Below are 13,786 nucleotides of genomic sequence, written 5' to 3'. Positions count from 1 at the left end.
CGGAGCGCGTGCGGCGCGTGTGCAGGGGTAGGGGGCCGCGGGCGCGCGGACTGGAGCGGCGCGCCCCTCCCGCGTGTTGAAATTCAAAAGAGGCGAACGCCCCCGCCCCCGGCGCGGCGGCGCGGCTCCGGTGGAGAGGTCAAGGCAGGGGCCAGTCGGAGGCTCCCGGGGCGGGGTCGAACCCGCGGCCAACGTCAGCAGCAGCAGAAGCTTAAAGAGCTCAGGTCCCCCCACCCCCCCCCCCGCCTCTGGTCCTACCATGGCTACGGAGCAGTGGTTCGAGGGGTCGCTCCCCCTGGACCCTGGAGAAACACCGCCTCCAGATGCCTTGGAACCTGGGACGCCGCCCTGCGGAGACCCCTCCTGGTCGACACCCCCTAGCAGGCCTGGGAACCCACCTGAGCCGGACCCTGAAGATGCCGAGGGGCAGTTGGCTGAGGCCCCGGCCTCCACGCCTTCCCCCGAACCTCTGGTCCCCGGGCCCGGGCCAGCACCTCCCCGCCTATCCCTGGACATTTTGTTCAGCCCCATCACCCAACAGCTGCGCTACCTACTCAAGAAGGCGGATGATTTCCAGAGCTACTTGCTCTACAGGTGATGCTGGACAGGGTCCCAGGTCCCCATGGGTAAGGAGACTTGGAGGGGAGGCGACAGGATGGGTGACACATGCCAGGGTTGCAAAATGACAAGCGCTAGGAGCCAGAGGGAGGCAGTGGAAGAAGCTAGCATATCAGAATCCAGTTTAAGAGAGTGAGGAGGACTGTAGAATTGAGGGTAGGGCACTGCTGCTATTACTGTCCTGGCAGTGTGGGCCTGGGGTTGTCAAGTCTCTAGGACTTTTTCTCCCAGTTTTTAAGTGCTGTCTTAGATTTTGAACCCTGTGCCGACTAAACAAGACCCACCTGAGCCAAACTTGGCCTGTAGGACATCAGTTTGAGACTCCAAAGGATCAATGTGATTCACACACCAGGTTTCCTTGTGACTCTCCAATTTCAGTGTCCATTGGTATCTCCTAGGAGGCTGGGTTGGATTTTGCTTGTTTTTGAGACGGAGTCTCGCTCTGTTGCCCATGCTGGAGTGCAGTGGTGCAATCTCGGCTCACTGCAACCTCCATCAGCCGGATTGAAGCAATTCTCTGCTCAGCCTCCCGAGTAGCTGGGATTACAAGCACCCGCCAACACGTGTTGCCCGGCTAATTTTTTTTTTTTTTTTTTTTAGTAGATTCGGGGTTTCACCATCTTGGCCAGGCTGGTCTTGAACTCCTGACCTTGTGATCCACCCGCCTCGGCCTCCCAAAGTGCTGGCATTACAGGCGTGAGCCACCGCACCCAGCCAAGGTTGGGTTTTTTTTGTTTTGTTTTGTGTTTTTTTGAGATGGAGTCTCGCTCTGTCACCAAGGCTGGAGTGCAGTGGGGGCGAACTCAGCTCACTGCAACCTCCACCTCCCAGGTTCAAGGGATTCTCATAAAGCTGGTTTTCTAATGAGACAGGGTCTTGCCCTATCGCCCAAGCTGGAGTGCAGTGGGGCAGTCATAGCTCACTGCAGCCTCAAACTCCTGGTCTCAAGCAATCTTCCCACTTCCACCTCCTGAGTAACTGGGACTATAGGTGCCACCATGCCCAGCTAATTATTTTTTGTGTAGAGACGGGGTCTTGCTACGTTGCCCAGGCTTGTCTGGAACTCCTGGCCTCAAGCAATCCTCCAGCCCCAGCCTCCCAAACCTCTGGGATTGCAGGAGTGAGCCACTGCGCCCAGCCCCTTAAGGAAGCTCTGGGTCCTAAGTGGCGATGTGAGACTCAGGTGTCAGCACTTTTAACAAGTGTTCCAAATGGGTTTGATGCAGGTGAACCAGAAAGATGTTCAGAAAAGACCTGAAACTGGTGGCTTTTCTAACAGGGGTCAAAGCCAGGGATACAAGTTGGGGTTGAGTAGAATGGGGGAAAACGGGGGTGGGGGGGTGGGGAGGGATTGTGAGGGATTGCAGGCAAAGGCCCCCTTCTTCCTTCAGCAGAGACCAAGTACAGAAGGAGCAGCTGGCCAAGGCCATGCCCACCTTCTTACAGATGTGTGAGCCCTACTTCCTGTACCTGGAGGCAGCTGCGAGAAGCGTACCCCACATCTATGGACCCCTGCAGGAGCTGGTCCGAAAGGGGGTGTGTGGAGGTTTCTTAGACCCCACGCCCCTTTCTTCTCGCAGCTCCGAGCCTGCGGGGATGGTGGAGGGGGAGGCCCACTCCTCTCAGGCCAGCTGATCTCACTGTATCCATCCTGTATGCAGCTGTTAGAGATCTCCCAACAGCTGACCCTGCGCCTGGAACAGCTGGTCCTCATGTATGCTTCCTTTGGGTTCGTGGACCTGGAGGAGACAAACCCCCTCAGGTAAAATGGTAGGAGATTCAGATGGGGGGGATGAAGGAGTCCAAGGTCCAGCTTCACCCCTCCATTCTCTCATGTCCTGCCAGCATCTCCTGTTTCTTTTGCGGGAGGTTCTCCATCAGCCTGTCCCATGAGATCTCCATCTTCAGATACTGTGCTCCAACCGCCTACACTGCCAGCCGCTTTCCCCGCTACCTCTATAAGAAGATGCGCTGGCACCTGGAAGCCACCCCAGAGGCCCCTGGTCGGGGACAAGATTCCCTTGTGGATTAGTAAGTCCTCTTACCCAAATCAAAGTCCTCCCCTTTCTATGATGAATGCCAATATGGCCCTCCAAACTGTCACCAGCAAAGTGAAAAGTGAGCCAGGGCCCGGTGCCATGGTTCACGCCTGTAATCCTAACACTTTGGGAGGCTGAGGCAGGAGGATCACTTGAGCCCAAGAGTTTGAGATCACCTGGGCAAGATGGCAAGACCCTGTCTCAACAACAAATTCGCCAGGCGTGATGGCTGGCGTCTGTAGTCCCAGCTACTTGGGAGGCTCAGGCAGGAGGATCACTTGAGCCCAGGAGTTCAAGGCTACAGTGAGCTGTGATTGTGCCACTGCACTCCACCCTGAGTGGGAGCAATAATCTGTCTCTTTAAAAAAAGTGAACCAGGAAACTAAAGGCTTTTGAAAGCCTACCTCTGGCCGGGCGCGGTGGCTCAAGCCTGTAATCCCAGCACTTTGGGAGGCCGAGACGGGCGGATCACGAGGTCAGGAGATTGAGACCATCCTGGCTAACATGGTGAAACCCCGTCTCTACTAAAAAATACAAAAAACTAGCCGGGCGAGGTGGCGGGTGCCTGTAGTCCCAGTTACTCGGGAGGCTGAGGCAGGAGAATGGTCTAAACCCGGGAGGCAGAGCTTGCAGTGAGCTGAGATCCGGCCACTGCACCCCAGCCTGGGCGACAGAGCAAGACTCTGTCTCAAAAAAAAAAAAAAAAAAAAAAAAGAAAGGCTACCTCTATTTTCTTAAAACCCACCCTCCCACCAAAATAAAAGTTATCATCTTAAAAGGAGGCTGGCAGGGAGAAAAGGCCTTAGAGTCACATTCCTACCTGAGAACTTCAGGGCAACTTCTGATGAGTTCCCACTTCACCTCCAAAATTAAAGCCCTCAACAGAAGAAGCTAGGAAATTGATCGCTTCTAATTACAGCTCCCTCCCCTCCCAGCTACTTCCTGTGCTATCGAGATACTTGGGAAGACACAGGCCAGAGTCCAGCCAATTCGTGCCCGCAGATCCAGAAGCTGTGGTCCATCGGCCGATGGGTGCCCCTAGGACCAGCCGAGGATGACCTTTATTCATGGTAGGAGCTAGGGCAATAGCAACGTGGGCTTGGGCGCTAGACCAAGCGCTAGATGGGGAGGCAGAACCCCACCAAAGATAATCGACCTTCCCAAACACTGCTTCCCTTAGTAATGATAGTATTTTATTGTGCCCTGAAAAGCACTTCATGCAGACCCCAGTAACAACCCATCGAGATCTATGCTATTGGCCCCATTTAACAAAGAAAACAGGGTGCTCAGAGAAGTTGTTACCTGCCCAAGGACACACAGCTAGCAATGCGATTGGACAGGTCAGGACCAGTTATTCAGCCTCTAGGAGCCATTACTAAGTTTCAGATCAACAAGGAAACAAGTTTCCCCCGAGGGTTTTTCCCACCGGCAGCTGAAACAAAGCCTCTTTCAGCTGACGCATCTCACTTAAAGGGAGAGACTCCCGAGGGGCAGGGGGCACTCAAGTCCAGGCCTGTCTATCCCTGGCCCCCCCACCCCAGGATTTTGTGCCCGCAGCCGCTTGGGGACTACCAGCAGCTGCTGACCATCGGCTTCGAGGAGCCCACGCCCATGCTGGCCACCGACCTGCTGGTGCAGATCCTCACGGGCCAGGCAGGCCAGGCCCGGCCTCCGAGCGCAGCCGGGCCCGCGGGGTGGGCAGCACAGGGGTCTTGAACCTGGGAAAGGGGGTAGGAGCTGGAACTTGACAGTTCCAAACTCCAGAAGAGGGGGCAGGGGAGGGGCTCACTCATTCTCTCAGTGCAGCCTGGCCTCGCCTTCCAAAGGGCCAGGCCGAGCTGACCTGTCTGCACCGAGTCCGGCCTGGCCGTGGGGCCGTGAATGCGGACACGTCAGTTTTGTGTTAAATAAAAGAAAGAAAGAGGTCACAGGCTCAGTGTCCGCTGCGAACGCCGCGCCCCTCCTCCGGGGACATTTCCCCGCCCACTCGCGTGGCCTTCTGGGAAATGTAGTCTTTTGAAAGAAATCTGAAATTCGCCAACAGGCAGACGAGAGTTTGGCGCATGCGCACAGGCAGAAATGAAGCAAAAAGGGAAATGGTGCCGGTCAACAACCGGAACCCAGAAAACTGTAAGTTTACGGTAGCGGGGAAATTCAACGCCCACTGGAGGAAGAGACTTAGGGCTACGCCCACTCCCATATTTTGACCCGGAAGTTATTTCTTTGTAGCGTAAAAGACTACTTTTCCCGACGTGCCCCAGAAAAGTGCCCTCGATCAGTTTCCGAAGGGCCCGAGTTAGACTTTCTTTTTCTCTTCCAGCTTTTGGTACTTGCCTGACAGGTCGTCGTCTTTCTCGGGGTATCCAGGGTGCGGACAAGGTGGGAGAACCCTATGGAATCCAAGCTTAGGATCTCTTAGCCTCTCTCCAACCTCGGACTGGAGAGGAGACCCTGGCTGAGGGAAATGAACTCACCCGCTCAAAGCTCCGGCGAGCAAGTGGCGAACCTTGGACCCGAACCGGGTACTTGTGGCACGTTGCAAGGGGAAGGGTGTCCTCCTGAGCCAGGTGTCACTCAGCCGCTGGTTATCCCCTTTTAATCCAAGGAGGGCCCTTTTGGTTCCCCTTCCCCCCAGCACCCAGAGCTCTGCCTTTTTTTTTTTTTTTTTTTTTTTTTGAGACGGAGTCTCGTTCTGTCGCTCAGGCTGGAGTACAGTGGCCTAATCTGGGCTCACTGCAAGCTCCGTGTCCCGGGTTCACGCCATTCTGTTGCCTCAGCCTCCCCAGTAGCTCGGACTACAGGCGCACGCCGCCACGCCCGGCTGATTTTTTTTTTTTTTTTTTTTTTTTTTTTTTGTATTTTTAGTAGAGATGGGGTTTCACCGTGTTAACCAGGATGGTCTCGATCTCCTGACCTCGTGATCCGCCCTCCTTGGCCTCCCAAAGTGTTGGGATTACAGGCGTGAGCCACGGTGCCCGGCCACTATTGCTCTTCCATGTGTATTTCTGGTGACAATTTCTGACTGCATCAAGGATGTTTTTAGTCCACAGCTGTGGTCTGAATGACATCAAGGAAATCCTGATGCTCCCTGATACTGCTTTGAGGGAGGCCCTGTGAGTTTTCCTGTGGCTGTAAGATTTTTTGCGGGAAGGGAAAGGTCTTGCTCTGTCACCCAGGCTGGAGTGCAGTGGCGCGATCCTGGAACCTCTAACTCCTGGGTTCAAGTGATCCTCCCACTTCAGCCTCCTAAGCAGCTGGGAGTATAGGCAGCATCGATGCCCCTATTTTATTATTATTGTAGAGAAGGGGTCTCGCTATGTTGACCAGGCTGGTCTTGAACTCCTGGCTTCAAGCTATTCTCCCACCTAGGCCTCTCAAAGTGCTGGGATTACAGGCGTGAGCCACCATGCCCGGCCTTTAAGATTCTTTAGCCTCGTGGGGTCCAATGGAAATATCAAGTGAGTTGCAAACGCAAATCACGTATGTAATTTCAAATTTTCTAATAACCACATAAAAAAATTAAGAGGTTAGGCCGGGCGCGGTGGCTCAAGCCTGTAATCCCAGCACTTTGGGAGGCCGAGACGGGCGGATCATGAGGTCAGGAGATCGAGACCATCATGGCTAACCCGGTGAAACTCCGTCTCTACTAAAAAATACAAAAAACTAGCCGGGCGAGGTGGCTGGCGCCTGTAGTCCCAGCTACTCGGGAGGCTGAGGCAGGAGAATGGCGTGAACCCGGGAGGCGGAGCTTGCAGTGAGCTGAGATCCGGCCACTGCACTCCAGCCTGGGCGACAGAGCGAGACTCCGTCTCAAAAAAAAAAAAAATTAAGAGGTTAGATTCATTTTCGTGATATTTTATTTAACCTGTTATACCCAAAATATTATTTCAATGTATAATCCATGTAAAAAAACTGAGGTATTTTCCTTTTTTGTACTGTCTTAGAAATCTTGGCGTGACATGGTGGCTCATGCCTATAATCCCAGCACTTTGGGAGGCCGAGACAGGCCGGGTCACTTGAGGTTACAAGTTCAAGACCAGCCTGGCCAACAGGGCAAAACCCGGTTTCTATTCAAAATACAAAAAAAAAAAGGTGGGTGTGGTGGTGGGCGCCTGTGATCCCAGCTACTCAAGAGGCTGAGCCAGGAGACTCGCTTAAATCTGGTAGGTGGAGGTTTCAGTGAGCCGAGATCGCACCACTGCACTCCAGCCTGGGCTACAGAGCGAGACTCCATCTTAAAGAAAAAAAAAAAAAAAAAAAAAAGCCGGGCGCAGTGGCTCATACCTGTAATCTCAGCACTTTGGGAGGCTGAGGCAGGCAGACCATGAGGTCAGGAGTTTGAGACCACCCTGGCCAACATGGCGAAACCCCATCTCTACTAAAAATACAAAAATTAGCCAGGCCTGGTGGCGGGCGCTGGTAATCCCAGCTACTCTGGAGGCTGAGGCAGGAGAACTGCTTGAGCCCAGGAGGCGGAAGTTGCAGTGAGCCGAGATCATGCCATTATACTCCAGCCTGGGCAACAACAGCGAGACTCTGTGTAAAAAAAAAAAAAAAAAAAAAAAAAAAATCAGAAAAAAGAAAATCTAGTATTTCACATTTCCAACATATTTCAACTCAGACTAGCCACAAGCAGCTCTAGACGGTCTCCTTTAAGTCAAATCCACTGTCTGCTTAAGACAGGGTTTCGGGTGGGTGGTGACAGTACAGTACTGGAAGGGGAAGGAAACAAGCTTTGTTTCCTGGGTCCTGTTGCTCAGCAGCTTTCTACATACACCCTTGATTCTCAAACTTCCTAGTGTGCATCAGAATCACATGGAGAGTGATCATCAGCCTAAGTCTGGGATGAGACCCAAGAAAGTGCTTTTTTTTTTTTTTTCTCTCTCTCTCTCTCTCTCTCTTTTTGGTAGAGATTTTGTCTTGCTATATTGCCCAGGCTGGTCTTGAACTCCCGGACTCAAGCAATTATCCCACCTCAGCCTCCCAAAGTGCTGGGATTACAGGTGTGAGCCACCACGGCCGGTTGACATCATTTTCTTAAATGCCCCTCCACTAAACCCCTTGAGGCTGCCCCACATGCTTCCCTGTAATCACAGCACTTTGAGAGGCCAGGGTGGGTGGATCACCTGAGATCAGGAGTTCGAGACCAGCCTGGCCAACATGGTAAAAACCCATCTCCGCTAAAAACACAAAAATTAGGCCGGGTGCAGTGCACCCGGGCCCCGTCCACTCATGACATACTTAGTTCTTGGCTCCCCTGCTGGAAATTAAGACCAGCCTCTAGGTGTTTCCATTTCCCACCTTCTCAGGCTCTCTCCTGCCTTTCTCCACATAGCTCCCACAGTCACAGTGAAGTATGCTGAGGATGGGGTCACTGGGCTGACGATGGGGTCGGCTGATGAGCCCTTCATGGGCTGAGCTGCTCTTGGATGCAGCCCTGTATCAGCATGACCTCTCTGTATTTTATGCATACGGATTTCACTAGACATTTGATGCCCCTGTATAAGATACAGAGTTGGACAGAGCCAAGAGTTTTTTTTTTGTTTTAAAGACAGAGTTTAACTGTGTCACCCAAGCTAGAGTGCAGTGCTATGATCTCAAGAGCCAAGGTTTAAACAGCGATTCTAAAATGTTCCTGGGGTGGGTGTGGTGGTTCACACCTGTAGTCCCAGCTACTCAGGAGGCTGAGGTAGGAGGATCACTTGAGCCCAGGAGATCCAGGTTACAATGAGCTGTGATCATGCCACTGCACTGCAGCCTGTGTGACAGAGCAAGACCCTGTCTCCAAAACTGAAAACATTTTTAAATTTAAACTTCCTGGGTCTCCCCTTTTCTGGTCTTAGTGAATTTTTTTTTCCTTTGATTACAGATCTCACTGTTACCCAGGCTGGAGTGCAGTGGCTCAATCATAGCTCACTGTAGCCTCAACCTCCCAGGCTCAGGCGATCTCCTGCTAAACTTCCAGAGTAGCTGGGACCACAGGCACATGCCACCACAGCTGGTTAATTTTTTGTAGAGATGGGGTAGGGGGGCAGTGTCTCACTATGTTGCCCAAGCTGGTCTTGAACTCCTGGGATCAAGCAATCCTCCTGCCTTGGCCTCCCAAAGTGCTGGAATTACAGGTATGAGCCACCGCATCTGGTCCTCAGTGCACTTCTTTTTTTTTTTTTTTTTTTTTTTTTTGAGATGGAGTCTCGTTCTGTCGCCCAGGCTAGAGTGCAGTGGCGCAATCTCGGCTCACTACAAGCTCTGCCTTCCGGGTTCAAGCCATTCTCCTGCCTCAGCCTCCCGAGTAGCTGGGACTACAGGCGCCCACCACCATGCCCGGCTATTTTTGTTTTTTTTTGTATTTTTAGTAGAGAGGGTGTTTCACCATATTAGCCAGGATGGTCTCGATCTCCTGACCTCGTGATCCACCTGCCTCAGCCTCCCAAAGTGCTGGGATTACAGCAGTGAGCCACCTCGCCTGGCCCTCAGTGCACTTCTAAGACACTGTAAAACTAGTCCCAGAATGTTAACTGCACAGATACAGTTTTAGAGACAATTTAGGGTGTTCACGCACCCTCTTGAACCCCCATCCAGGGGAGAGAAATTAACCAGAGCTTGCAAATTGACAGCCACAGGCCCTATTGCAAACAGGTGTTGCTTGCCACCTTCCTTCCTTCCTCTCCTCCCGCACAACTTTAAGTTTTTTTTAGCACCCTGCCTAGAAAAAAAAAAAAAGTTTTTCCTAGTCACAATCATAAAAATGCAGATTTCTCTTTTAAAAGCTAGGTTTCAGTTGCCTTTTTTATTTTTTTGAGGCAGAGTCTCACTGTGTCACCCAGGCTGGAGTGCAGTGGCCCGTTCTTGGCTCACTGCAACCTCTGCCTCCCGGGTTCAAGTGATTCTCATGCCTCAGCCTCCTGAGTAGCTGGATTACAGACATGCACCACCACACCCGGCTAATATTTTGTATTTTTAGTAGAGACGGGGTTTCACCGTGTTGGCCAGGCTCGTCTCGAATTCCTGGCCTCAAATGATCCACCCACCTCAGCCTCCCAAAGTGCTGGTATTACAGGCGTGAGCCACCTCGCCCAGCCACAGATACTTTTGGAAAGCAGAAACTCTTGCCCCAACACCGCGAATGAGCACGCCTCATAGTGAGGACCGTGAGGTCAGAAGAACGGTGATCATTAGGAACCAATGATGTTGAGAAGCCTGAACCCTCACCACCTGTTTTTTTTTTTTTTTTTTAGTAGCTATTGTTTACGTTCCCAGGGTAGGAACAGCCCTTATCACCTCTGTCTAGCCAGTGCCCAGCGCAGGGCACACCGTTAGCACCAATAAATGTTGAGGAGGAAGCCTGCAAACAAGAGGGTGTGAATTCGGTCCACGCGCCACATTTTGCGCTCGAGCCGCCAGGGGGCGATAGGACCTGGGCCAGGCCGTGTCTGGTCGTGTGGGGGAGGCGGGCAGCCCCAGAACAGGGCGGTAAGGGCGCATTCCCGCATTCTGGCCCGCACCTCTTGGGGTTTTCTCGGGCCTCCCTCGGCCCGCCGTGCTCCCGCCCCACCCCAGACGAAGAGGACCCAGAAAAAAATAGGCTGCAGTGCCCTGAAAGAAGAGGCTTTATTGGGGGTGGGGGTAGTGGGGCAGCCGCGGCGGTAACTCCGGCCCTCTTAACAGTCAAGGGAGAGAGTAGTTCAGTTTGCTTGGCAGAGAAGGGCTGGGCAGTTTCACTGGCGGAGTTGTGGGTGGTGGTCAGTTTCCCAATGGGGGACTGTAAGTTTTATAGAGGGGGCTGGTCAATTTCACAAAGTCAAGTCGATTTCATCTTCCCCAATGCAGAGGGCCGACCCGTCTCCAGGCCTTTTACTAGACGCACCCCGCCCTGTTCCTCTGACACGCACGTTACTTCCGGCCGGGGGTCCCAACCTGCTCAAACCTCAAGGTTTGCGCTCCTCCTGGGGACAGAGGGCCAGAAGGAAGACCGGCCTCAGGGACCTGTGCACCGCACCCAGGCTCAGGGTGGCGATTTGTGCCCCAAGACCACTGTCTTCTCTTTACCCCGGGGATGCGTCCCAGACTGAGTTCTGACCAGAGTGGCCCTCCAGGGGGGATGTACCTTTCCCCACCCAGCGTCCTGGCACGGGAGGGGTGGGGGGAGCGACAAGGGCTAGAGGCACACGGGTAAGGGGGCTCCCACCTGCTCCAGGCCGTTCTCCGAGGCCTTTCTGCGGGGGGGCCACATCACCGCCAACTTTCCGTCGCCCCTGCTCGCTGCGGGGGAAGGAGCGCTCAGCTCACCAGCGGGCGGCAGCCAGGATGAAAGAGGCCGGCCGCACCCCTTAAACACACACAGGCGTTCACCCTCCGCCCTCCCCCCATGGAAGCCTCCATTCAACTCCAGGCACCCAGGAACCCGAGGGAGGAGGGAGGTGAACCCAGAACGGAGAAGCAGGAGCCCGAAAATTCAGAGGGAGGACCCAGGAGTGCCAGAATCCAGTCAGGCTTCCCTGGAACCCGACAAAAAGGAAGACATCTGGAATGCCCCCACCCCCGCGCAGTCTGCATGGTGTGGATCAGAGAGTCCATCACTCCGGGTGGAGGGGTGGATCACAGCGAGTAATGGAGCTCCAGAAGGGGTAGGCAAGACAAAGTTGAGAGGGGGTCCCAGGAGTTTGAGAGCTTGGAGAGAGAGACCCCGAGAATCGGAGGGCCAAAGGAGAGGCCACTGAAGTTGGGCAGTCAGTGGGGACGGCTGGAACCCTGGGGGTTCCCGGCGTTGCTACGCCTGCGGCTTACCGGTGAGGCTCGGCGTAGGCTCCTTGAACTCCGCGGTGCCATAGACGCTGCGCCGCTGGCGCTGCAGCTCCTGCTCGCGCTCGCGCACCGCGCGCACCTCCTGCTCCAGCAGTGACGGAGTGAAAGGCGGCGGGGAGCTGCCCAGCACCGGGCACCCGCCCTGCACGGCAGAGCGCGGCCGTCCCCCGGGTTCTGGCAGCCTCTGCAGGCCCGCGCCGCCCCCTGCCCCCGCCGAGGAGCCGCTCCCCGCTGCGGCCTCGAAGAAGCGCTTGAGTTCGCCCAGCGGCTGCGGCGGCGACCCGGCGCGCGGCTCGGGGGCCGCGGGGCGCGCCAGCGCCGCCTGCCGGTGGGCCTCCCGCTCGATGTCCCGCTGCATCTGCGCGCCCGCCCGCGCCCGCTCCAGGGCGCGCGGGAGCGCGGGGCCAGGACCCGGCAGGTTGAGCACCGGCCGCACGCGCAGCTCGACGAGTTCGCGGCCCGCGCGGCCCGGGCTCAGGCCCCGGCTCCGGCGCAGGCTCGCCTCGCGTTCGCAGCTGCGGCGGATTTCGCGCTCGATGGGCGTCTCCATGAACAGCTCCTCCGGGAGACGCTGGGGAGCCTTGGGGCACGGCGGAAAACGCAGGTGGGGGGCTTCCGAGCCTGACCTGGAGGAGGAGGTCTCAGGGCCTGGAGGGGGACGCTGCCCCTGGACCTCCACCCTTTGCGCTTCGGACGGCCCAGGGTCGTCTCTGCCTGGCTCAGGACTCTCAAAACCCGCAGCTGTGGACAGCCCGGGGCGCTCTGCGTTCTGCTCGACTGATGGCTCGAGGACTTCGCTCTCTTGCTCGAGGATCTCTACGTCCTTTGCGGAGGGCTTGGGGACCTCGGTGTTCAGCTCCGCAGCAGCTCTGGGGCTTCGTCGTCTGGTCCTGGGGGCTTGTGGCCCCCCTCTTCAGAAGACCCCAGGGTTTCGTTCTCCGGCCGGTGAGGGCCTTGGTGTCCAGGGTTTGAAGCAGCTCGGAAGCCTTAGTTCCCAACCGGGGTTTTGATGCCCAGAGCGAGGACAGAGGGCCCTGTGAGGCACCTGTGGCGGCAGTGGCCGCCCGTGGGTTCCAAGGCGTCGCCCGCACCGGCCGCTTCTCTGACCCGCCTCTGGCCTCAGAGAACGGCCCCCGGGGGCAGGGCCGGGCACCGCCCCCGGCACCTGCCAGGAGGACTCCGGCCCCGCCCTGGCCCCGCCCTTGGGACAGGGGCGCCTCGGTGGGGCACTCAGTTTCATCAGCTAGCGCGCTCAGTCACCTCAGGGCACAGGACTTATTGGAAGAGGGCTTCCCTAGACCCGGCCCCGCTCTCTGGGGGGCCGCTCTGGGTGCTGTGTTCTACTGAGCACACCCTGGCACTTTTTCAGAGCCATGTCCCCGTCATCGTCCAGGAGACTGGGCCCAGTAGCGCGTCGGACTGGGGTTCTGAACCACTAGCCCATTGGTGAGGTGTCCCCCGAAGCCGTCTTTTCGGGACCTGGGCAGCCCCGCCCAGTCGGTGCCAGACAGCGGGCAGCGAGCCTCAGACCCCTGGGCCCTCCCTCCGATCCAGCCTTGCAGCGCACAGCACGGGCCCGAGGGGGCGCCAGGAGCCGCCTTACTGCGCGCTGGGGTCTCCCTACCAGTGCTTGGGCTCAGCGAGGTTCCCAGCCGCGCGCCACTGCCCCCCGCCAAGCCGAGAAGCGGCTTCCCCTCTCCTCCCGGAAAAATCCGGGAGGTGTCCGCGGCCAAGGGCACTCCCTGATTGAGGGAGGAGGAAGAGACAGACACAGCGCGCCCCAGGTGCAGCTTAGCGGTTGCGGTTGAAAGGCGGTCACCTTGGGCCCGGGCGCCCGGGGAGGCCCAGACAGGAAACAGGAGGCGTCCAGGGTAGGGGGAGAGAGCAGCTGGGGCTGGATCATGCGGTTCAAGGGCAGGATCGATGCCCTTGAGCGGGCCACCCTCCCCTGGGGACATTTTCCACTTTCCCCCTAATAGAAGCAGACTCTTCCCAGAACCTGCCCCCAACGCCACCATTCTGGGGTGACTAGAAGGAAAAATACATTACCGGCCGGGCACGGAGGCTCATGCCCGTGATTCCAGCACTTTGGGTGGCCGAGGCGGGAGGATCACCTGAGGTCAGGAGTTCGAAAACAGCCTGGCCAGCATGGCCAAACCCCGTCTCTACTAAAAATACAAAAAAAAAATTAGCCGGGCGTGGTGGCGGGCACCTGTAATCCCAGCTACTCGGGAAGCTGAGATGAGAGAATCACTTGAACCTGGGAGGTGGAGGTTACAGTGAGCCAAAATCGCACCACTGCACTCCAGCGTGGACAATAAGAG

The 13,786-nt window shown here is 56.2% G+C and overlaps 2 protein-coding genes across 4 annotated transcripts; one reads left to right on the top strand and one right to left on the bottom strand.

The window, feature by feature from the left end:
• Positions 1–85: 85 nt before the first annotated feature.
• Positions 86–4,582, top strand: C20H19orf67 (chromosome 20 C19orf67 homolog). The gene is made up of 6 exons (XM_071085899.1): positions 86–594; positions 2,010–2,154; positions 2,280–2,380; positions 2,464–2,649; positions 3,593–3,727; positions 4,199–4,582. The coding sequence occupies exons 1-6, from the start codon at positions 260–262 to the stop codon at positions 4,371–4,373; spliced, it is 1,077 nt and encodes a 358-aa protein (XP_070942000.1). The 5' UTR covers positions 86–259; the 3' UTR covers positions 4,374–4,582.
• Positions 4,583–10,249: 5,667 nt separating this feature from the next.
• Positions 10,250–12,593, bottom strand: MISP3 (MISP family member 3). 3 transcript variants are annotated; one of them, XR_011617350.1, is made up of 3 exons: positions 11,445–12,593; positions 10,846–10,986; positions 10,250–10,603 (listed from the first exon to the last, which is right to left on the bottom strand). XR_011617350.1 is itself a non-coding variant. In XM_011770269.3 (3 exons), the coding sequence occupies exons 1-3, from the start codon at positions 12,010–12,012 to the stop codon at positions 10,586–10,588; spliced, it is 660 nt and encodes a 219-aa protein (XP_011768571.1). In that variant the 5' UTR covers positions 12,013–12,582; the 3' UTR covers positions 10,250–10,585. The 3 variants fall into 3 exon arrangements, 1 of the variants encoding a protein (XP_011768571.1); XM_011770269.3 differs by having other exon boundaries at positions 10,846–10,919; positions 11,445–12,582; XR_011617351.1 differs by having other exon boundaries at positions 10,347–10,419; positions 11,445–12,103.
• Between the last annotated feature and the right edge of the window lie 1,193 nt (positions 12,594–13,786).

The sequence above is a fragment of the Macaca nemestrina genome, chromosome 20 (genome assembly GCF_043159975.1).
Source record: "Macaca nemestrina isolate mMacNem1 chromosome 20, mMacNem.hap1, whole genome shotgun sequence".
Taxonomy (NCBI): domain Eukaryota; kingdom Metazoa; phylum Chordata; class Mammalia; order Primates; family Cercopithecidae; genus Macaca; species Macaca nemestrina.
Note: the sequence above shows the minus strand (reverse complement) of the source record. Positions and strands in the feature narration are given on the sequence as shown.

Excerpts from the sequence above, each read along its gene's own strand:
- C20H19orf67 (XM_071085899.1), top strand. The coding sequence starts at position 260 with ATGGCTACGGAGCAGTGGTTCGAGGGGTCGCTCCCCCTGGACCCTGGA. Across the intron at positions 2,155-2,279 it reads AGGAGCTGGTCCGAAAGGGG|CTGTTAGAGATCTCCCAACA; the intron begins GTGTGTGGAGGT and ends TCCTGTATGCAG. Across the intron at positions 3,728-4,198 it reads GAGGATGACCTTTATTCATG|GATTTTGTGCCCGCAGCCGC; the intron begins GTAGGAGCTAGG and ends CCCCCACCCCAG.
- MISP3 (XM_011770269.3), bottom strand. The coding sequence starts at position 12,012 with ATGGAGACGCCCATCGAGCGCGAAATCCGCCGCAGCTGCGAACGCGAG. Across the intron at positions 10,920-11,444 it reads GCCTACGCCGAGCCTCACCG|CGAGCAGGGGCGACGGAAAG; the intron begins GTAAGCCGCAGG and ends CTTCCCCCGCAG.